The following is a 22170-nucleotide window of genomic DNA, read 5'->3' as shown; positions in this document are numbered from 1 at the left end:
CTGTTTTTAGATGCATGTTTGATGGACACTCTCTGTGCCACATTTGAAAAACAATAAAGCAGCATACTATCTTAATTCATATGCTGCGGTCGGTCAGTAGACTTGCAGTGGTGAATAAGGACGAGGGATTAACTGCATGCCGGGAGCTTTGTTCGCGCTTCACGGCACACGGTCCTTGAAGGTGTTCTCCTTGGATCTTTTCTGAGAGAGGGTATTGGAGATGCAAAGAACCACATTACGCGACAGAATGAATGGGCTTTAGAGAGGCCATTCATGACAACAGCAGACAACTGTGGAGATCACCCGAGCAATTGAGTTGAGCGATCACGTTGCACGGGAGGCGTCTTCCGCAGTGCTTGATAGGAAATAAGACTTTTAGCAAATATGCATAATGAGCACAGGGGGGACAGTTTTTCTTTTAACTTTTTTTTTCTTTCTTTTTTGGAGGAATGGTTTCAAGGAGCCTCGAGCGAAACCCTTCCCCGATCCGCACACAGCTGCACACATGACAAGATGGAACAAGAGATCTGCTTTTCTTTTCTTTTCTTTTCTTTTCTTTTAAAAAGGGTTGGGAAGATCGACTCGAAACCAAGGGTGAATCCGCAACAATATCCCTTGCAGGTCAGATACCGAATGCAGTTATGGATAGCGAGGTTCCGGTACCTGAAACAAAGAAAATCTGCAGGTTTTCGGGAGATGAAGAAATGGTCGCGGAAGAATGTCATGGATACATCATAATGAGCGATGGTATCGGGGTGCCTGATTATTGGAACCTCAAGGAATAACAAGACCAGACCCGGTCCCTGTCTTGCTCGTCAGGGTCGGGACACTCCTGATAGGTGAACACTGTGTTGGAACTGAGACATCAATTCCATGTGTCATAATTTTTTTTTTTTTTTTTTTTCTTTCTTTTCTTCCGGTGAGAGGCGTGCAGTTAACCACATGCTTTTTTTTTCCCCTGCAGGAAAAGATGATTAGAGCAGTGATCCATACGCTGCATAGAGAGTTGAATTCGCTGTTGTGCCAGCGAGTGCCGATCGGCGTGTTGGATCAATCTGGCTTTTTGAGGCGCGAGTTGGTGAGTGGTTGAACACCATTTCGCTCTCGAACAGTCAGATTTTCGGCTGGGTCCCATTGACCAGTATATAATTTTTTTTCTTCTTTTCTTTTTCTTCGTAAATATTGTCCTTTTCTTTGCTCAGGAGAGGCCCAATTCTGGGACGGACAGGCCGCCGTGTATATACTCCGTATTCGAGAATGATTCACGACGCAAAGCTCCGGAACGCCAAGCGGCTTGGCGCCGTAAGGGTATCGTATCTGACAAATACTTTGTGGGCATGTGGGCGGCGAGGGACGGTACCAGCACGTATTAGTGTTTCAGCCTGGGTGGGCTTGACCGGATAGGGCTTAGTGGAAAGCCTTTTTTCGGTTAACTGAAAACGTGGCGCCCACGCGGCGATCAAAAACAGCGCAAACCAAACCAATGCCACAGGGCTCAGCGTGGTTGTCCACAGCACCAAAAAAAAACAAAAAATGAGAAAGAAAAAGGAGAAAAACCCAACCACGCGCAGCGGGCGTCGCTGCTCTTTTCGTTTCGGTATAGACGGCGTGGGGGCAGAAGGGGGATCATCCGCCAAGTCGTCGTCCCTTTCGTGCTCTGTTCCATGATGGATTTCTTCCTTTTTCCCTTTTTTTCTTCGTTCTTCCACTGGTGGTTCAAGTCCAGTCCATCCCGCAAGGTTTGACGGCCGGCGGACCGTAATCTTACAGCCATTTCCGTCACGTGGGAATCCATCACCCGCCCGCCCGCCGGTTTCTTCCAGCGAGAACCTTGGTTGAGATCGTGCAGAAAATACAGTAAAAAACAGGGTCGAGGGCAAAGAAGAAACACAGGGAACAAGGCGACGGCCGCCTCAATTCGGGTGGTTTTGCCTGCTGTCATGATTGGTTGGGCTCCCTGCATGAAGTCTGGATCTGTTTAGATAATTCGTAGTCATCAATCAGGATTGAATCGAACTGGCGATCGGCGCGTGGCTTTTTTTTTTTTTTGGCCACGCTCGACGGAAGGTTGTTCAGCACCCGATACGAGCTTCTTCTGGCCTGTGAATCTCTATCTTTCACTCACCCCCCCTGCTGCTCGTGAAAGAAAAAAAGTCAAAGCCTAAAAAGTCGTTTGGTGGGGAGGTTCCGCGCGAGTGGACCACCACCGATCCATTTTCCTCCAAGCCCGAATCTCACCCGCTCGCCAAACCAAAAGCGGTAACAATCATATTATCACTTTTCTCCCTTCCCCCCTCTCCCTCACCCCCCGTCAACCACGCTTCGCCGCCGTCCCATCCTGTCCTCTCGGCGTCCGCTCCGTCCAGCTCTCCTCCTTGTCCCAATTCCCCCTTTCTTGCAGAGAGCACGTCCTGTCACCACCACCAGCAGTAGTTAGTAACCGGCGGGTCGCCGCAGCAGCATCAGCACCCTCGCTGTCGATGGCTGCAGCTGGGTCTTTTTCCTTTCTTTCTCTCTCTCCACTCCGCCAAACCATTGCCTTAGCTTCTGCATCCGCCATCGCCTAATTCTTTTTTAGTCCCAATTTGTTCTCCATCCTCCTAACTTAAGACCCCTGCCGCCAGCACTGGGTCATGTGTTGATGGCTCTTGTCCTGAACTCTTCTCCTTTCAAACCACTTCTCTTCCACCCAACAAGGCTCCAATCCTCGGCCGCCGCTCCTCAGTGCTAAACCTTCCGTTCCCACCTTGCCCACTTCCTGAGGGACTGCTCCCCAGACCTCACTTCCGACTTCCACCGTCCGTGTGCCACTCTCTGGAAGCTCCGTCCACCGAATTTTGGGGATCCCAAACGTGAGCCCCAGACGCTTTTTCAACCCCCCCAATTCTCTGTGGTCCCCTCAAATCTCAATCTCTCTCTCTTCCCCTCTGTCTGTCTGTCTGGCTATCAATTCTTCGGCTGCCTTTGTCTTTACTCTCTCTCTCCCCCTCTCTCTCCATCTTTTCCTCTCCTAGCGAACCTTGCCGCTTGTCCATTGCAGAAGCGTAGTGACGACAGTTATCCGCTGTGCCACTACATCCTTTACTTCTGGCACATGTCAAAGCCGCGTCACGGTTTCTTACTCTTACCGCTCCGATTGCTTCTTCAGACCTTTCCTTGAACACCTGATTTTCCGGCCTTTGCTTTCGCCGAAGTCGCTGATAACGAACCTACGCTTCCCACGAAAGCTCAGTGCTACGCTCCTGTCACCAGTTTGATTCGGATTTTTCTCAGAAATTCTTAAGTGCTGCACGAGAGTTGCCAATCAGGTAATGCAGACGCGACGACGCGGCCACTAGTACCATTTGAAAACAAATAAAGTTGCCGGCGAGGTGAAGATGGGGAACACTCAGACAAAGCAGACTTCATGCGATGATGCAGGTCCGTATAAATTGATCAGGGTATTTGGGGGAGGAATCAGCTGCCTCCAAGATTAGCCATTGATTGGAAGGAGACTGACCTGCTGAATGATGCAGTGAACCTGAACCACTTCCGCCTGTTAAGGGTTGTTGGGAAGGGCGCCTTTGGGAAAGTTCGAATTGTTGAGCGCAAAGACACAGGGTTAACGTTTGCTCTGAAATATATCCGGAAAGATGAAGGTAATGATAGATTCTGTGTCCGTATACACCAACCAATTACTTACTCACAACCTACCAGTTGTCCGATCCGAAAGTGTCCGCAACATCATACGAGAGCGACGGATGCTAGAACATCTAAACCATCCATTTCTGTGCAACTTGAGATACAGCTTTCAAGATATCGAGTACATGTGAGTGCACCTGCGGCTGGTGCCTTGAAACAACGCCCAGTCAGATCTGACATATATTTTTTTCCTATTGCAGATACCTAGTAGTAGATCTCATGAACGGCGGTGATCTTCGATTCCACATCTCGAGAAAGTGCTTTACAGAAGAAGCTATCCGATTCTGGATTTCAGAACTAGCCTGTGCTCTGCGCTACATTCATGGCCAGGGAATCGTTCATCGAGATTTAAAACCAGATAATGTATTGCTTGATTCCAAAGGCCATGTCCATCTGGCAGACTTTGTAAGCCCAACACTCGTGATACGTTATTCGGCCGAATTGCTTATTGTCTTGCAGAATGTCGCGTCCGATTTTAAACCCACCAGACCTTTGACCAGCAAATCAGGTACTCTTGCATATCTAGCGCCAGAAGTCTTTGACGGTTCTGGTTACCTCAGCGAAGTGGATTGGTGGTCACTTGGTGTGACATTCTACGAGTGCATTTACAGCAAGGTAAATGTCTCCTGCACGTTGGTTACTTCTTCTGTTCGCGCATTGACCCCGGACCAGCGACCTTTTGATGGCCGAAATCACCATCAACTCGGCGAATGTATCATGCGTGCACAACCCAAGTACTTCGTAACGAACCCTCCTGTCACCGTTCCATGCTTACACGCCATGGGAGCCCTGATGGAAAAAGATCGATCCAGACGAATCGGAGCTGTTTCATTCGAATCTTTCACCACCCATCCTTTTTTTGCTGACATAGATTTCGACGCCCTGGAGAGACAAGAGATAAGCCCCATTTTTGTCCCTTCGAGCGATAAAACTAATTTTGACGCCACGTATGACCTTGAAGAATTATTATTGGAAGAAGCACCCTTGGAAGCGAGAGCTCGGCGACAAAAGCCCCGAGCGGAGCTCAAGGAGGATGCGACACCCAAGGAGATTCGAGAAGATGAACTTTACAGAATAATAGAGACGATGTTCGAACCATTCGATTACACGCTGGTGAAGTATGAGGGGTATGTTCCATTGACACCAAACTCTGATTATGTTCGGACACCTACTGACTTCACCCTAGAACTGCCGCTGCCGCCATTGAGGCCTCAACGTCAGTACTTCACGCTCACCCGATCCCCCAACACCAGCTGAACCTTGCTTTTAGTAATCCCGAAGAACAACTTCCCCCTACCGTATCCCGTACAAACCCGGCACATTCCCGACACCCTTCTCAAGCCCGCTCCGGTAGCGTTTCGCCGTCTCTAACCGAGAAATCATATAATCCATCCAATGCCTCCGACACATACTCTCCGCTCGGCGAAACGATACGGTCTATAGCGTCAAAAGAAACCAACGGACATAGCGGGATTCATTCAGCATCACCACCTCCTCCGCTTCAACGGCCACCTACATCTCAACCACAGAACTACCAACCCCCATCTCTTTACCAAAGGCACCCAGGTGTCACACGCAAAACGAGTAAGGGTGGTGGAGTCCAGATGGTCTTGGGAGAAGCTGGTAGCTGGAGTACTCTCGCTGATCACAGTGGTATCAGTGAAGGAACCAAAGGAAAACCTGCTGCGAATGGCGGAATGTTCTCGTTCCTCAAGGGAAAGAAAGGTCGAGAACGAAGTCCCAAACCCACAGAGCCAGGAGTACTAGGGAAAGAGGGGGCTAGGCAGATTATAAGCTGATGCCGACCGGGTTCCTGGATCTCGACTGTATCGGATGTATGAACGTGGGACTCCAATGAGAGACTCACATTTCACCAAAACTACATGCGAATTTTTCGCTCGTCTCAACTATATTGCTACTCCACGGATGACGCCGTACCCTGACCTAAGGCCGGCCACCCGATACCGCTTCTACACTCCACTTGCTGCACACTCATCCCTACATCTTATTGTTCACTGCTTCCCTACGCAAAAGAGCAACGTCTACTCCGTACATCACGAGGTTATGAATTTTCTGGGGAGCACAGACATCTTCCATGTTCATATTTGGCAGATGCGTTTTTGCATGGATTTGACATAAACATTGGTTTTCTTTTATCTCATCATTGGCATGGATTCGGTTGGTTGGATGGCGGTGCACGTTTCGTTTTACTTTTCCTATGCTGTTTAATAGACGCTTCGTGGCAACTTGGGACTTTTTCGTTTCTTTCCCCCGCAAACTTTCTTGTTCTCTTCTGGGGTGCTTTCACACTTTTGCGTCACTCTTATCCTCCTGGTGCGCCTTTTGTATGCTTATAGCGCTTGATTATACCCTGGTTCTGACAGCGAGGTTTTCAATGCTCGTTTCCTTGATGCTGAAAACGGGCTAGCTCTTCTCTTCTTTTCTTTTCTTCTTTTCTTGACTTCACTTTGCATCACCTATGCCTCAGCGCGCTATCGATGGTTATTTGGATTTACGGCATGACGGACTTGTATTCTTCTCCAAGTGGGTTTGATTGGTTTGCGTTTGATTTAAGAATTATCAGTATATACATCATATGTAATTCATCGACGTGTATTAATCCAACATTTTATCATCCTGGAATCTGAAGAGCCCTGTAGGCGATTTGAGATGCTTCCCCATCCATCAATACTCACTCCCTCAGTTCGTCTTTCCGGCCAATTTGCCAGCTGTTTGTTTGCCATGACGTCAAACTGCCATCATTACATAATCTGTCAATTACGTAAACACTAACCTGTGGCGGATGTTATTGGCTGAGCCCCTGGAATGGAGTTGGATGTAAACATGTTACCTGATCCGTACAGGAACAGTGTCTGATTGAGGCAAGCGGGCGCCAATTCATTTCTCTTGCGGAGAAAATTATCTCGACAATACGCTCTTTGAATAAGAAGATTCGCTGCGTCGGGAATATTGGCGAAGCGAATTGACAGGCAATTCCAATCATTCGATCGCTTTCGACGACGGCCAAAGCAAGCGGGCTGCCGGAACAAGGGAAACTAACTGAGGAACCCTTCGATTACGATTTTTTGACATTCCAAACCGATTGGCCTTTTTAAAGAAGGACTTAAGAAAGGAGCGCTCTCTCAAAAATTTTTGTTTTTTGTATCGCGCTTTACATTTTGTCGACTTGGGGGGTGTGATATTGCGTATGCCGCAACGTTCGCGGGATCACCACCGCGGCTACGAACCAGAATGGGAGGACCGGCAGAAGAAGCCAGACCGGCACAGATATCGCGATGATAGCTATGATTACGAGTATGACGACGACGACATCATTGACGCCGAGGAAAGACGGTATGTTGAACCCCACCACGATCGACGGCATCAGCGGCGGCGTGACGAGTCTCGCGCGCGAGCGCATCGTCGCTACGATTCCTACGATAGGTATGAGGATGGTGGTGTTGACGAGTATGATGATAATGATGGAGGATACGATGATTATGAAGGGGAGGAGGAGAGTGAAGTGATCGTTGTGGATTCAAGACCGAATTTTGCGAGACCGCCGAATGTTCGGGCCAGTCCGAGACGAGCGAGTCCGCCGCCGTATATGGGTGGGAGAGAAAGATCCAGACAGCATAAGGCGAAGGAGTCTCCTGCGACGTCGCCAGCTAAGAAGAGAGATCGGGAGCGGGATAGAGAGGGTCATCGAAGGAGGAGAGATAGCACGGCGGATGAGGATGGGCCGGTCGGGGCGAGGTTAAGAGAGAGAGTTGCGAGAGAGAAGTATCGTGAAAAGGACATTGCAGATGTTCGGGCGCGAAGTAAAGATGAGCGAAAAAGATCGGTGCAGCGGGACAGAGCGAGAGAGAGGGAGCGTGAGCGTGTTCGGGAGAAGCATGCCAGCTCTGGCTCGGCGAATAGTGCGACCCAGCTGCTGAGCGCGGATGCATTATCGAAGTTAAACAAGTATAATGCAAAGAGGGATGCGGCTGAGCGACAACGTGAGGCTAAAGATGAACAGAGGAGTCGTGACAAGGACAAACGGCGCAGGAAGAAAGAGGGCTTCTTTGTTGGCAAATCTCGTGATCGCGGTACGTCGAGGGAGGGAGGGAGAGAAAAGAGCAAGAGAAGACTTGTATCTGGTGCAATGATGGAAGAAGGTCGTGGTCCTGAATTAAGGGTACGAGGAGGTGGCCGACATGGACAAAAGTGGAGAGAGGACGACAGAGATGGCGGAGGCGGAGGAGGCGGGGGCGGAAGAGGAGGGAAATGGTTCAGCAACTGGAGTAAGAAAAAGAAGATTTTGGTTATCGTTGGAATTCTTGCATTGCTATTGATCATCATCATCCCGGTCGGCGTCGTGGTTTCAAAGAAGAAAGATGATGAAGGTGGCTCAGCTGGGCATGGGGATGGGGATGCCCCTTCCAACGATAACCTCAAGGAAATCGACCGCGATAGCATTCCGGTAAGTCATTATTTCGAGTGTGGTGCGGTTTGGTATGGTTAATGTTGTTGTAGCAAAGCGCCAGAGGAACGTATCTCGACCCTTTTACGTGGTATGACACAGCAGATTTTAACGTGACATACACGGATGAGACTGTGGGTGGGCTGCCGGTGATGGGCCTGAATGCTGCCTGGGACGACTCTGCGCAGGCGAATGAACACGTCCCACCTCTGAATAAAAGGTTCCCGTACGGGAAGCAACCTATTCGCGGAGTGAGCGTTGGGGGATGGCTTTCACTCGAACCGTTTATCACTCCATCGTTTTTCAAGAAATACTCTGTGCATGACAATGTCGTTGATGAGTACACCCTCACCCGGCGCCTCGCCTCCTCTGCGAAACCTACCTTGGAGAAGCATTATGCTACATTTATCACAGAGCGATCTTTCAGAGAGATACGTGATGCTGGGCTGGACCACGTTCGGATACCGTACTCTTATTGGGCGGTGAAAAAGTTCGACGATGAACCGTATGTGGAACAGGTTTCGTTCAGATATCTCCTACGAGCGATCGAGTATTGTAGAAAATATGGACTGCGAGTTAGCTTGGACCTGCACGGATTGCCCGGGAGCCAAAATGGCTGGAACCATAGCGGCCGTCACGGAGTCATCGGCTGGCTGAATGGGCCCGATGGGGATAAAAATGCTCAGCGGTCTTTGGATATTCACGATCAGCTCTCCAAGTTTTTCGCGCAGCCACGCTATAAGAATGTCGTCACGCTATATGGCCTTGCGAATGAACCGTTGATGCTGAAGCTACCCATTGAGCCTGTGATAGATTGGACCAAGAAAGCAGCAGAGATCGTTGAGAAAAATGGCATGAAGCAACACATTGTTTTCGGAGATGGGTTTCTGAAACTGTCCAAGTGGAAGACCATACTACAGGATACTGGGCACAGTCTCCTCTTGGATACGCATCAATACACGATCTTCAATACGGAACTAATTGGCTTGGAACACAAGAAGAAGCTCGAGTTCGTCTGCGACGGGTGGGTGGAATTGCTAAGTGACAGCAACTCAAAGGGAACTGGGTAAGGAAATTTTACTGAACTACGTTTAATTATGCCATTGGATATGTGGCTAACTGCATTATAGTTGGGGACCGACTATCTGCGGTGAATGGTCCCAAGCCGACACGGACTGCGCCAGGTATCTTAACAACGTCGGCGTTGGCACCCGCTGGACTGGTACCATGGATAGCCCCAGCGCCAAAGATCAAGTTTCTGAACCTCTTTGCCCTGCTGCCAAGTCTGGTAACGGGAAAGCATGTAGCTGTGATGGCGCTAATGCTGACCCTTCTGAATACTCGGATGCGTATAAGAAATTCCTCCTGACGTATGCGGAGGCGCAGATGTCTGCCTTCGAAAAGGGTTGGGGGTGGTTTTATTGGACATGGGAGACCGAGTCAGCGGTGCAATGGAGCTGGAGACGAGGATTGGAGGCTGGCATTTTGCCAAAGAAGGCGTACGAGCCGTCGTTTAAGTGTGGAGATACTCTTCCCGAGTTGGGTGATCTGCCGGAGTACTATTAGTGCTCTATGGTGTGTTGGAACTTGTAATATTTATTGTTGGAACATGGTCTGGAGAGCTGGGAATGTCTTGCATTGCCTGTGATATATTGGAGTTGTGATTTTGCTTCATTCTGCGGGTCGGGTATTAGCTAGGGATGGTTTGGTTTTGGTATAATCTGTCTGACGCCATATTTGGCTCTGAATTTTGTTCGATGTTTCCTATAATACCCAATGCTCTCCTATCGGAGAAGTGGCGATGCTTGTATTGTTTTGATCAAGCCAGGAATAATTCACTTTTACACCTGGACTGCAGCCGTGACAGGATCATAGCCTGACGTTTCTTCATACATTTGAAGACCTCAATTAAGTCTTGGGTATTCTTCCAAATATGCAATATCCATCCATACCCCCATATCGTGTCTCACATATTATTATATTATATACAGCGTGTCGATGTTCTCCTGAGGTCTAGATTGCTTTCAACCGTCATGGATCATGTCTTCATGGAATGGCATCGATAGTTTTCGTGTTAATTATTACCCCCTCAGTTGCCTTCATTTGGTACACCCACGATCTCCACAAGCTCGGTCTCAAAAATCAGTGTCGAGCTGGGCGGAATGGGTCCCTTTTGTTTATCTCCATAGCCTAGCAAGGGCGGGATGGTAATCTTTCGCTTATCACCAACACACATGTTACGGGCACCTTCATCAAAGCTTCGGGGTGGGAAATTTTTCTTATTAGCGAATTCCATAGAGATACTGATTACACAAAGGGCCAAGCCCCAGCTGATACTGCTAATACATACCCACGAATCACTTTGTTCGCACCGAGTGGAAATTCCAATGGCTCCTGGCCAATGCTAGAATCGAACTCCGTGCCGTTGGTAAACGTTCCGCGATAATGTATCTTGATCGTATCACCAGCCTGAGTCGGGCGGGAGCAAGTCTCTCTGTGGGTCAATTCGATAACGAGATCGGCGCACTCTAACGCGGCAACGGCCGTTATGATAGTAAAGAGAGAAAGGAGGCGCATTGTGATAAACCGTCGAGTTATATTATCGGGATACTGTTGATGGCTTCGCTCGTTTTCGTGGATCCGCCTGGAGGAGTTTCTGCATGCGGGAGATCATCATATATTAAGCTTGCCACCAGATCAGGTCAATCGTATGGAGGATGGGTCCCCGCTTTCCAGGTGCTACATGGGCATGTAACTGAGTCTGGGGTAAATTGACTCCGGAGATGGCCCAAGACTTTCGTACCGCACAGAGACAAGGTGATCCATGTCAGCGGTTGATGGTAACCCGCTTGCATTGAGCGAAGCCGCTCAGCATCGGACCCTTGCAGATGGAGCCTTGCTTGCGAAACGATAACGTTCCGTACGGAGTACATACACATCCAAGAGAAACTGCGGCTGTACTCCGTACGGAGTAATTATGATGGGCGCAGTAGTTCTGGAGGATTCTCTTTCGCACTCTATCCATCCATTTTCATGGAACGATTGGCTTTCAGAAGGAGACCCGGAAAATAAGTCATCGCTACAGAAGTGGACGGTGTGTTGTTTTGCCGGTGCCAAAAGAGAAGTTCTGCGAACCTCCCACTGCAACAAAGTTCCCTCTTTGTATTCCCCTCGGCAGGCTCCGTATCGCGGAGATTATCGTCTGGATGGTTAGCTGCGGTCAAGCTTAATTTTGCACAAGGCTTGGCGCCTTGGTTGCGTTGATCTTTCCGCCTTTCAATTGACGATGCAGAGAATGAATTTCGCTGTACTCTGTAGTCAGCATGAGCATACGCTGGAAAAGCTCTCTGAAAGGTATGCTTTGGCCTTTTTGTCGGCATTTGAAAGCTGCTTGATCAACTCTGAATGGAGTACATTTAGTTACAGGGCTGGAATGAATCCGGGCAAAGATGTGGTTTTTTTTTTTGAAAACGTGCTCAGGGGGAATGATGACATAATCTCGGATTAACTATCTAGCGTACGGTGGACGTAATAAGACAAAGCGCAAATCTAATTATTCATCGACAAGACAGGACAGCTCTTCTCTATTGGCCAATTTGACATCACCAGAGAACCGATCAACGGCTCGCGACTCACGACTCCCACGCCACTGCTTTCTTTTTGCTATCTTTGTTCAAGAGAACCTGCAACATGCGGTCCGACATCGCAGCTTGCACGGGCATTGGAGGTGTAGAAAAGAAGAACGCTTTAGTGTTCCACGTCAAGCATTCGACCTTGGATGCTGAGCCTGTCACATATCCGCCCTGGTGACCAAATGCATCGAACCACGAGCCGGCCACAATGACTTCCACTTCACACTGCAAGGGTCGAAGCGCGTCGTTGAGGAAGTTCACGCCATGTTTTGCTTCCATGAGGTTGAGATACCCAAGAGACTGAGGACCGACCATCCCTAAACCGTTCCGGTCGTCGAACATGATCGTGGCGCCAGTGAGGTTTCCAGACCGTTTGACTTTCGGAGCGATCTTCCGGATAAACGTGTGCAGGTCTAACGGGATGCCATTTCTGACTGTCTCAAAGTACAGTGTGGCATGAACGTTCTTGTGACCCGTTGGCAGCTCGATGTCTTCTACCGCATTGTAGAAAGTAGCCGCAACTTGTTTCGACGGTCGGTTGAGTCGAGCACCAGCCATTACGCTGTGTGGTGCATTATTTGGTATGAAAACTCGGTTCAGGGTCGAGCCGGATGAGCATGGCTGGACCAGTGCCGCCACTGTGGAACCGAGCGTGATTTCAGCATCGCCACAAATCATCCCTAATATATGATGTTAGCACGCATTCAGTCACACGTGCCCTCTCGCGCGTTGGGTTAGATATCTTACCTCGACATTTACCGGACTGGGCGACAAGACTAGGGTATAGATTGGCCAGCCGGCGTTCAAGTTGGATGAAAATGTCGAATGAGCCATAAAACCACCTAGCGCTGCAGGGGCCGATACCGTATTTCCTTATACTCTCCATGCCAGTCCGCACGACTTCCGTATTGCCAGCCAAGCCCTTGGTCGAGCCGCTCAACTCGATCACATAGTCAAGCATATCACTGTCGACCGAATTGCTTTCAACCTCCAGCATTGAATCCTCGGGATCCTGTTGAGCCAAAAGACCAGCGTCAAAAGAGATGGGAGAGATACCGTTGACGCCAACCTTTTGACCAATACGGAGCATCGTCCCCAAAAGTTTATAAATGTCCGGCCAGGAGGTGGTAGCGAAGATGCAGACACGAATTCGACAACACCTGTTTGGTTGTGAGCAATGGACCTCTTGACATATCGAGACCCAGATTTCTAGAGACACCATTGACTTGGGACTGTGCTTACCATAATGGGGTGGCAGGTGGCACACCACCTGTAACGGCAACACCCTCCTTCAAAGCCTCTGCATGGAATCGTATTACTTGCCGTACGGTACCTAGAGTGGGCACCTCGTCAGTCTTGATGAAGTGGATGTTTTTGTGATAAAATTGATCTTACCAACGGGAAAGCACACAATTGGTGAACCGGGTGTTGAGAGGATCCGAAACCCTGCGTTGCCCAATGCGCGGCTGATGTATTCCGATTTCTTGCGGAGCAAGCACATACGATGCCGGATCAGTTTAGGTTTGCTTAGGAGGTTCAAAATACGCAGAAGCACCACTGTGGACAAGGTTTCGACGCCGCGCTCTTTGAGGGTTTCGCCCTGCTTCCGGAGCTCCTCGGCGAAGACACCGTTGGCCAATGCGAAGCCTCCCGTACACCCAACCGATTTGGAAAACATGCAGGACATGACGTCCACTTCTTCTAGCGGGCATTTGTATCCCAAGTCTTCCCAATGGTTGAACGAACCACGACCCGCAGATCCTAAAGCCATGAATGAATGCGCTTCATCCACCAACAATGCGAAATTATACACTTTTTTGAGCGCTAGTAATGCCGGACCTGGAGACACAGATCCCTCCATGCTATTCAACTCAGCTGTCAGCACATTCCTATTCTTCCCAGGGGGTTTTCAGGACCGCGCTCTCACCTATAAATCCCTTCAACAGCAACACAAACCAAAGCGGAAGGGTCTTGTTCACGCTGCATGCGCAATTTATACTCGAGGTCAGTCAAGTCGTTGTGATCAAATTTATGCACTTCAGCTTCCTTGTTGAAGAATGCACCAGTGAACATAGAATTATGGCTGTCTCGGTCGCATAGAAAGACCAGCTTTCGGCCTTGACTGCGAGCGACCCCGGCAACCGTGGCAAAGATTAATCTGTTGGTACTGAAGCCAGAGGGCGCAGTGACGCAGGCATCGCAACTCATGTACTCGGCACACTTAGCACGAACCCTCAGTTCTAGAGCGTTTGGTGCGGGAGCGAAAGGTAGCAGCTGCAATGCCGTTTCGATAATCTCTCCCGATCGATTTTCCAACTCTGTGAAGCCGCCATAATTGTTTGAGGCACAGTTGATGATCTCCACCTCTTCGAAGGTGGATAAATCGGTGTCTTCTTCATATCTTCTTGTCACATTTGGGGGGATCATCTTGACATTGATCCGGCTGTACGGCCCAGAAGTCACAAAGCGAGGATCGTGTCGGCCGGCAGGGAGGAACTGGGTGATGTCAGCAGTGCTGTTTCTATTATGAAAAGTTATACTTACAAAATAGTGGGCCATGATATCAGACTTCAAGACATATCGGAATGGTCTCTTCTCGATGAAATCGCTCCAGACTTGGGTGAGAACAAGCATAATGCTCCAAATCAAGAAGAGGAACTTCTCAACTAAAGCCACCGGAGGTTCGACGGGTCGTGTGAAATTGACCTTCTGTGGATCATTTTCAAGAGACCCGGCTTTGGAATCTGAGACAGCCAATTTTGCTTCGTCTGCATCTTCAATTGGCATTACGCTATGTTCTTCGACAAACGACGCGCCGCTTTTTCGTACGAATTGAATACCTCCCCTTGGGAAGCGCCGTCTGAATTTCGAAATTCCGAGCATGGTTTATGGTGACGCCTGATATTATGTTCAAATACTTGGATATGGCAGTCTATCAAGAGTCCAGGCGTTAGGCACTCCCAATGGATGCGTTTTTGGATCTGGTGTGATTTGAGGATGCACCATCAAGGCCGGGTGGTCTGTATGCTTTTTATGTCCTCCCGCAAGCACCTACTTGCCATGATACAATCAATCTACGTTCGCCTACTCCACATCTGTTGGATATCTTTTCCAGCCCTACGCAGGGGGCTAGACGCTGCGGTGTAACAAAGGGAAGCGGCGCAGGGGTTGTACGACCATCCTGAAGGCCATGATACGTCAAAGCCTGCCACAGCTATGCCATAACTTCCTGCGATGGGGCACTTGCTGCAGTTGGAATCCATCACCGTCATAACGCTTTCCAATCGCGATTTTTTTTTACGGGTTATCGCGGTTTCGCCCGCCTCATAGCCCGAAACCAAATCTTATCCTCGGGCTGGGTCGGGACGGCTTGGGTATGCCTGGATACGTACAAGGTTTGAGACAACGGAAGTTTAGCCACGATTACCATGGATTCGACGGTTATTCTACCAAAAATGGTTGCTCGGAAACCCCGGTGGCCCCGTTCTAAGCAGCAAATAGCATGATAAAGCTAGATATACTAACATTTCGCATAGTAACGAATTGAATCGGGGCTTGAGATTGGGCAGCGGCCTATTCCTTCTGAGAAAATGACTCGTTTCGCCGAGTATTCCATGTTCTATCAGCCCAGGGGCAGCTGTTACTTTCTGAGTCCACGCTTCCACAGCATCATTGTCTCCATTTCCTAAGTATAGCCTTGCTATCTAACAATATTCCTACTCTCGAGATTTCTGCACCCTTTCTCTTCCATATATCCTTGTTTTTCTGTCGAAGATACGACGGAAAATCGGCCATACGACCGATGCCGCTATGCACAAGAGCCAATCCCATACGTAAGACTCTGCTGGACTTGGCCCTCGCATATTGTTTAGCAACAGCCTTGTCTGCATGTCTAGAGCAATAAAATATTGGTTTTTCTTGAGACCGTCAATGATACCTTTGGCCACTGCATAGGAAGTCATGCCATTTTTCTCATCATCCGAGCCCTCAATCTCCTTGCAGAGATCCGGCTTTTTCTGCTGCTCCTTTTCGAATGTCTCGGTAAAAATAGTCCCTGGAAAGGAACAGTGGACTTGGATGTTGACGTGCGATTCGTACATCAACACCTCTTGGCGAAGGGTATCAGCCAGTGCTCTGAGTGCTGTTTTAGTCGGAGTGTATGCCGCATAGCCTGGGATTGCGATGAAAGCAGCAGTTGACCCTGTGAATATCAGATGCCTGGGCTCTGACCTTTTGGGCTGGTTGATCCACTGCCGAATGAAGGCATGGGCGACAAACGCGGATGAGAAGTAGTTCTTCTCGAAACAAGACACGATGTCCCGCGATGAAATATCGGCAAAAAAGCCAACTTCTTCAGCGCAACCACCAGCTACGCAAAAGACATATCCAGGGGAAACATCAAGCGATTGAGCAAACGCTTCAATCTAAACCTTAGGCATCAGCATTGTTTTACCTACAATGTAGGATCTAAAGAAAGTTACCTGCGAATAATCCGTAAGGTCAACTGATCTTCCGCAGATCTTTTGGTTTTTCCGAACTTGGAGGGCGAGTAATTCTTGCTCCGTGGCCTCTAGGCGTTCGCGATTGCGAGCCAGAATGATAACATCAGCACCTGAGGAGCAGCTGTCAATGGCGCACTGTAAGGGAAGGTTTGGATATACCCACCAGCTTGCACCAGCTGTGATGCTAACTCACACCCAAGCCCAGCAGAACCCCCTGCAATTACTGCTACCTATTGCGTTGTTTAGCCCAAAACGCTCCCCAACTTAGCAAGGTGCGACTTACTTTGCCGTCCATACTCTACAACCGATTCGATGTTAGAGCGAGGTGATTTAAGAAGTGGATAGAGGAAAGAGAAGATTGTCTCAAGGTGACGTCCAGCACTTTGATCCTTTTTGAAGATTCAATTTGTTCGTGGGGCCGAATAAAAGCTGGATGAGGAAATCTTCTAGAATTACATTACGAGGCACAGAGTACAAAGTATGTACATTACACAAATCTGCAAGGCTAGAAGTGTGTTGATCAGTTTAACATCGGGCTTTCAGCCGTACGGACAAGCTATTTTAAGCATGCAGAACTCAGCTTGTTTAGAGTCGTTGCAAACAAATAATGAACTTTCCCGCTTTTGAAGCACTTGCTGAGGGATAACTTCTAGGTATGAGCAAGGAATAGGAATGTCACCATCGAACATAGCCCTTCCGTCGACCTAGGCTCCATGAAAGGTTTCATTGCAGCTTGAATTTTTATTCGTGCTGAGTAGTGACCATCTAATGCAAGCTACAGGGTTAGAGCTGAAAACTGCTTGTTTTCTCGTGCGGCTAATGACTATATCTTCTGGAATAATATATCCAGTGCTCCGTATTCAATATCTCTAGGTTACCTTATTTTGGATCCTCACTGGATAATTCTCGTCTCAGCTCTTTCAATGCCCCAAACGTTACTCAAATAGGAGGACTCCATAAGGCTGATGGCTGCATTGGAAACTGGACTTGGCAATCCCTGCATCCTGCATACAACCACCGAAGGGCTATCAATGCACTACCACTCGATTGCGATCCGAGCGGGCGTGGGAGACGGGGCTTCATGTTGGCCGTGAACCACAAAATCGTATCCAACGAGAGAAAAGCAAGTTCTAGTGTGGCCGAATTGGGTCCAATTGTCTGAGTAACTCCAGGGTAGTCTTTCATGCCGCAACGTGTCGGGGTTTGCCGCTGGAAATCGTTTCGTGTTGAAGTAAAATCTTCATTGGAATCAATGGGTCCGCATTTTTTCCTTCGGCGGGCCGGATCTGCATATTTCGTGAAGTGGTAGGTCGAGTTTGCAAAAAAGATGAAGGGATGCAGTCGGGGAATGTCTCGATTTGATCATGTTGCACTGCTGCCCCTGGGTAGGGGGGCGGGGGAACTGCCCCGAGAGCTCAAAAATATATATATGGTATCGGATATATACGATCAACCATGATATATTTTGACAGGTAACCTTCTTCCCAGCAATTCATCTCCTTGCTCGGGAGACTCGATTCTGAGAGACTTTGATTGGCATTCTCATTGTTCATTTACTATTTTGCCAACTTTGGGCTGGAAAATCGCAACAATGAACTTTACATTTTCATCTAATAAAATGATACCCATAGTCACGGCGGAAAGCAGCCCTGATATTCGAGCTTCATCTCTCATACCGTTCATCCCTGACAAAATTCTTATTGTCGTTCTTCCCGTTGCCGTTTACTGGTTCTTTTCCCTAATTTTCCAAGCTTGTGACGACAATGGCTGGCTCTCAAAATATAAACTCCATACCCCGGAGGAGTTTTTGAAGCGAAATAGGATTCGCAAAAGGGATGTCATCCAGGGCGTCCTCATCCAACATGTGTTACAAGTTGTCGTGGGGATTGGCCTGGCATACTTCGAACCTGATGAAATCGTTAATGAACAACAGAATATTGCTACGTGGGTGCAAAGAATTCAGCTTGGGAAAGGGTATCTTCCGTCTTTATTTGCGATCACGGGTATAGACCTACTTAGCCTTGCTGAGAAGGTCAAGCTGCCAGCCCAATGTGCATCTGCTGTCGGATTTGCCGGGTGGGAAGTGGCGGTTGCTAAGACCATTTACTATGTTCTTGTAAGTCATGGTATTCAATTCCTAGTTCAACAGGGCGTTGCTCCTAACTCCGTAGATCCCCGCGTTCCAATATGCTCTTGCGGCGTTCTTCGTCGATAGCTGGCAATATGGCATTCACTGGTGCATGCATAAGAATAGGTGGCTCTATCGTAAGTCCATGACCACTGGCGATGAGTATCTGGTTATATGAAATGAAGCCAGCGCCTAAAAGAGTCTAGGCACCTTCCACTATAAACACCATCAGCTCTATGTGCCATATGCTTTTGGTGCTCTATATAACCATCCACTAGAAGGCTTTGTGCAAGACACGATCGGCTCTCTTCTCGCCTTTAGGGTGGCTCAATTAAGCATACGCCAGGGTATCTATTTCTTCACTTTCGCGACGCTGAAAACGGTCGATGACCATTCGGGCTTCCTGCTACCGTGGGATCCGCTTCAGCTTTTTACAGACAACAATGCTCTGTATCACGATATCCATCACCAAAGCTGGGGAATGAAGGTAGGAAAACTTGCTTCCTGGAATTAGGAGTAAAGAGTCGATTTCCAAGGCTAACGGGTCTCAACAGACTAATTTCTCCCAACCGTTTTTCTCGTTCTGGGATAGGGTCTTCGGCACTATCTGGAAGGGCAGTGATACAGGAATTCGGTATGAACGCGGACGGCAGCTGGCTAAGCAAGCTCATGTAGTGGAAATTGAGGGTGTCGCGAACGGAAGTTCGGAGTGAAATTCTGCAAATGACTTTGAGAAGGGAGAGCCTATTTTGAGTGGAGCATTACTGTTTATAGGATTGCAGATATTGTGCTGGAAAGGTGATATTATCAATATTGTAGGGCGATATAACTCCTCTATAGAGCTAGCAGATTTTTGGGTGTTCAGTATACGGAAGATCTACTCTCCACAGGGTAATACAGTTGTGAAAGTAGATTTCTTGACTGAAAAGTCTCTTCATCGAAATCTGGCTAGAGGGTATGTATATGAGCTGAGCCAGGGATGTCCACGCAGCAGCGGATCTTAAGGGATACCGTCAGGCTAAGGAGTAGCCCATTTCCAGCAGCCTAGACACAGCCACAGGGATACCAAAAAATCCACACAACGCAGGGCCAAGTGCACGTGTTGAGAACATTGCAGGGACTGAGGAATCTTAGGTGGATTCGAACCAAACGTACGGAGTATGTGCGTATGTGTGTACTTAGGAACTGATGGGAATATTGAACCATGTCCGTGGTCGGGCGGGGCGGATCGAACACAACAGGCTCAGGATTGTAGAACCAAAAGCGAATAAGAATTCGAATACGCAAACGGGGCTAACTTTATACATGGTTGACTTGGATGATGGTTAACCTAACGGGCTGGGAATCCAAACCTTTGTCAACCTCTTTAGAGTACATCGTGGTTACAACGGCCTCCAACCTCTCGACTCGAATCTTCCAAAATCCGCTGCAGAGTTCTCCCAATGATTTGTAGAGCCAGTGGTAAACTGGTAGCTGGATCGCTTTGCACATACTTTGTAGGATTGAGATCTTTGGAGGTAGCTAGTTAATAGTGATGAAGTCACGGACAAAGTTGGCTGGTTACTTAGTTATTTTTAGATTGCGGCTTGGCAGTGGCGTCCGCCCAACATCAGTCCGTTGGGACGGTTCTATGAAGGTCTCCGGACCACAAGGTCAGCTCCCATGCCCTGCAGTGATTCAGCCGTCCACTGTTCTTCATATGTCTGCATGTATGCCTGCTGGGTGCGTTAGTCACCTGAAGATGAATATCTGATTCGGGTTCAGGGTTCCCGAGAGCACTGCCCGTCATAATGAAGAGGTTAATATTTTCCAGCACCATCACCACCATCATCGTCATTATCACCTTAATAATACCAGTTAACTTTGCAGTCAAGCTAACTGGCCTCTGGTTCAGTCAATCTGTCGGAGCTGGTTTGAACAACCAACAGGGTCTTCAGTACTTTGATTGGCCAATCGAATGGGGTTTTGATGATCTGTTGTGAACAGTATGTAAAACACAGGCAAGGTGTCCCTGATAGGGCTGATGGAGCGTTGAGACAAATTTCTACAGCCTCGTGTTATAACTCAGTGCCTTTTCGCACATGATTTACTTTTAAGATTGGTCCTTGCTATCTTGGCCACCAATATTTGTGAGAAATACCTGGAAACCTGTTCCAAACAACTGGGTCGACAGGATAACCGCGATGGCAATCTTTGGTTGGACTTATCCCTCCCCACCCCCGGCGGGCTTCTGGAGTCCAAGGACTTCGACAATGAAGTGAGTGGATTCCTCGGAAAGGAGAGCTTGGGTTCTTGAACGCTTCCAAGACTAACTTGATGTCAGCTTCTGCGAGCTTGTCGGTCACCCTCGTGTTTATTGGGTTTCAATGAGTTCCTTGAAATTGTTTCATGTGCTAACCTGTGTCTCTGGCATATTGCTGGCGTTAGGATTATATCGTTACACCATACATCGCAGAGTTTGTCAATACAATGTCAAACCTTGCGTATTGTTAGTTCTTTCTTCTTTTTCTTTTTAATAGCTTACCCCGCTTTTCTATTCTCAAGGTCTAACATGACATCTGTCAGTATATCTCGCGTGGAGGGGCCTGTTCTGCTCTGAACGACGGGCAGGGGACTACGCGATTCTCTTAAGCTATTTGCAGCTGGCAGGAGTGGGTGTCGGATCCATAGCCTTCCACTCTACACTGAAGTTCCCGGCCCAGATAGGTCTGCTGCAAGGTCCCTGTTGGTTGGCGGCCAGGTTTACTAATATGGCGGGACATCAGTTGATGAAATGGCAATGCTATATGCTACTGCCACCGTCATTTACGCCGTATTCGCATTTCGATTGAGGCCGCTGGTTCAGCTGATGCTTGGCCTCTCCTTTTTTACCGGTTCACTGGTTATTACTATTCTCCACATCCAGCAGGAGAACTCTTTGGCCCATCGTGTTTGCTTTGCCCTTATGGTCATCGTGGTGGCCGCGCGATGTACCTGGTTGTTACGTGGTGTCGGAAATGCAGCCATTCGATCAGAAATGAAACGCCTTGCTCTCGTAGGATCAGGTAACTTGGGTGTCTCTATTACTTGCACTGGTACAAAATTTTTGAGCTGACTCTCTTCGAATCCAGTTACGTTCTTGGCCGGCTTTCTTCTGTGGTTGGTTGATGTTTTTTCGTGCGACGACCTTCGAGGCATTCGTCAAATTTTGGGAATGCCCTTAGGAATGCTGTTGGAACTCCATAGCTGGTAAGGGTGGACGTATTTTCTCTCCTGCCCTATTTTTTTTGGGCGATACGGTAACGATTCATCTAGGTGGCATATTCTTACTGCATTCGGGGTATATTACTATCTCATTTTTGTCGAATACATTCGTTTACAGAGCGGCGTGATGGATCGAGGGGCCGTTGTCAGGCTTTCGCGAGACTATTTTTTGATACCTCGTCTTGTTGCTCTTCCCGAAAAGCAGGAGTGAAACCGATTGAAGATCGTAGAATGACTGTTTTTTTTCTTTCGCTGGGTTATGGCCCCCGATTACGTCTTGGAATACATAGATTGCCTTTCTGTACGGAGTATTTGACATCTAAAAAGATGCGCCATGTTTTAGAGTATCCGGAATGGTCGGGTTTTAAACTCGAAATAGTTAAAGCTCCGAACTCAGCCTTACTTCCTCCCGACCGAATTGGAATCGGCACTTCAGAATGGACATTGGACATTGGCTTTCATCCACAGGACAACGTTCGTACGTTGTGGAGTTGTATACTAAGTGAAGATTCTCTTCCA

The 22170-nt window shown here is 48.3% G+C and overlaps 8 protein-coding genes across 8 annotated transcripts; 5 read left to right on the top strand and 3 right to left on the bottom strand.

Annotated features, from left to right (window-relative positions):
- Positions 1 to 641: 641 nt before the first annotated feature.
- On the top strand, positions 642 to 1373 carry CIMG_12801 (uncharacterized protein; the record flags this gene model as incomplete). Its single annotated transcript, XM_004445774.1, has 3 exons — positions 642 to 755; positions 965 to 1078; positions 1203 to 1373. 3 exons carry the CDS (start codon positions 642 to 644, stop codon positions 1371 to 1373), a joined length of 399 nt encoding a protein of 132 aa, XP_004445831.1.
- A 738-nt stretch (positions 1374 to 2111) lies between these two features.
- Positions 2112 to 6324, top strand: CIMG_01204 (AGC/YANK protein kinase). Its single transcript, XM_001247432.2, has 9 exons — positions 2112 to 2852; positions 3149 to 3420; positions 3516 to 3638; positions 3697 to 3808; positions 3882 to 4086; positions 4141 to 4296; positions 4354 to 4808; positions 4868 to 4897; positions 4952 to 6324. The coding sequence occupies exons 2-9, from the start codon at positions 3378 to 3380 to the stop codon at positions 5478 to 5480; spliced, it is 1653 nt and encodes a 550-aa protein (XP_001247433.2). The 5' UTR covers positions 2112 to 2852; positions 3149 to 3377; the 3' UTR covers positions 5481 to 6324.
- A 565-nt stretch (positions 6325 to 6889) lies between these two features.
- On the top strand, positions 6890 to 9830 carry CIMG_01205 (beta-glucosidase 6; the record flags this gene model as incomplete). Its single annotated transcript, XM_001247433.2, has 3 exons — positions 6890 to 8146; positions 8200 to 9212; positions 9277 to 9830. The coding sequence occupies 3 exons, from the start codon at positions 6890 to 6892 to the stop codon at positions 9710 to 9712; spliced, it is 2706 nt and encodes a 901-aa protein (XP_001247434.2). The 3' UTR covers positions 9713 to 9830.
- Positions 9831 to 10235: 405 nt separating this feature from the next.
- Positions 10236 to 10723, bottom strand: CIMG_01206 (FK506-binding protein 2; the record flags this gene model as incomplete). Its single annotated transcript, XM_001247434.1, has 2 exons — positions 10236 to 10404; positions 10497 to 10723. 2 exons carry the CDS (start codon positions 10721 to 10723, stop codon positions 10236 to 10238), a joined length of 396 nt encoding a protein of 131 aa, XP_001247435.1.
- A 911-nt stretch (positions 10724 to 11634) lies between these two features.
- Positions 11635 to 14661, bottom strand: CIMG_01207 (uncharacterized protein; the record flags this gene model as incomplete). The annotated part of the gene is made up of 6 exons (XM_001247435.2): positions 11635 to 12458; positions 12526 to 12938; positions 13021 to 13111; positions 13174 to 13640; positions 13706 to 14274; positions 14323 to 14661. The coding sequence occupies 6 exons, from the start codon at positions 14659 to 14661 to the stop codon at positions 11779 to 11781; spliced, it is 2559 nt and encodes an 852-aa protein (XP_001247436.2). The 3' UTR covers positions 11635 to 11778.
- An 833-nt stretch (positions 14662 to 15494) lies between these two features.
- On the bottom strand, positions 15495 to 16575 carry CIMG_01208 (uncharacterized protein; the record flags this gene model as incomplete). The annotated part of the gene is made up of 4 exons (XM_001247436.2): positions 15495 to 16202; positions 16260 to 16390; positions 16444 to 16510; positions 16564 to 16575. The coding sequence occupies 4 exons, from the start codon at positions 16573 to 16575 to the stop codon at positions 15495 to 15497; spliced, it is 918 nt and encodes a 305-aa protein (XP_001247437.2).
- Positions 16576 to 17871: 1296 nt separating this feature from the next.
- On the top strand, positions 17872 to 19121 carry CIMG_01209 (C4-hydroxylase; the record flags this gene model as incomplete). The annotated part of the gene is made up of 4 exons (XM_001247437.2): positions 17872 to 18396; positions 18452 to 18545; positions 18615 to 18895; positions 18963 to 19121. The coding sequence occupies 4 exons, from the start codon at positions 17872 to 17874 to the stop codon at positions 19119 to 19121; spliced, it is 1059 nt and encodes a 352-aa protein (XP_001247438.2).
- A 1022-nt stretch (positions 19122 to 20143) lies between these two features.
- On the top strand, positions 20144 to 21972 carry CIMG_01210 (dihydroceramidase). Its single transcript, XM_001247438.2, has 9 exons — positions 20144 to 20206; positions 20303 to 20393; positions 20459 to 20665; positions 20732 to 20744; positions 20836 to 20896; positions 20974 to 21114; positions 21174 to 21452; positions 21519 to 21636; positions 21703 to 21972. The coding sequence occupies exons 3-9, from the start codon at positions 20592 to 20594 to the stop codon at positions 21860 to 21862; spliced, it is 846 nt and encodes a 281-aa protein (XP_001247439.1). The 5' UTR covers positions 20144 to 20206; positions 20303 to 20393; positions 20459 to 20591; the 3' UTR covers positions 21863 to 21972.
- Positions 21973 to 22170: the final 198 nt, after the last annotated feature.

Source organism: Coccidioides immitis (genome assembly GCF_000149335.2).
Source record: "Coccidioides immitis RS genomic scaffold supercont3.1, whole genome shotgun sequence".
Lineage (NCBI taxonomy): Eukaryota > Fungi > Ascomycota > Eurotiomycetes > Onygenales > Onygenaceae > Coccidioides > Coccidioides immitis.
The sequence above is the reverse complement of the archived record's forward strand: the minus strand, read 5'-3'. Positions and strand labels throughout refer to the sequence as shown.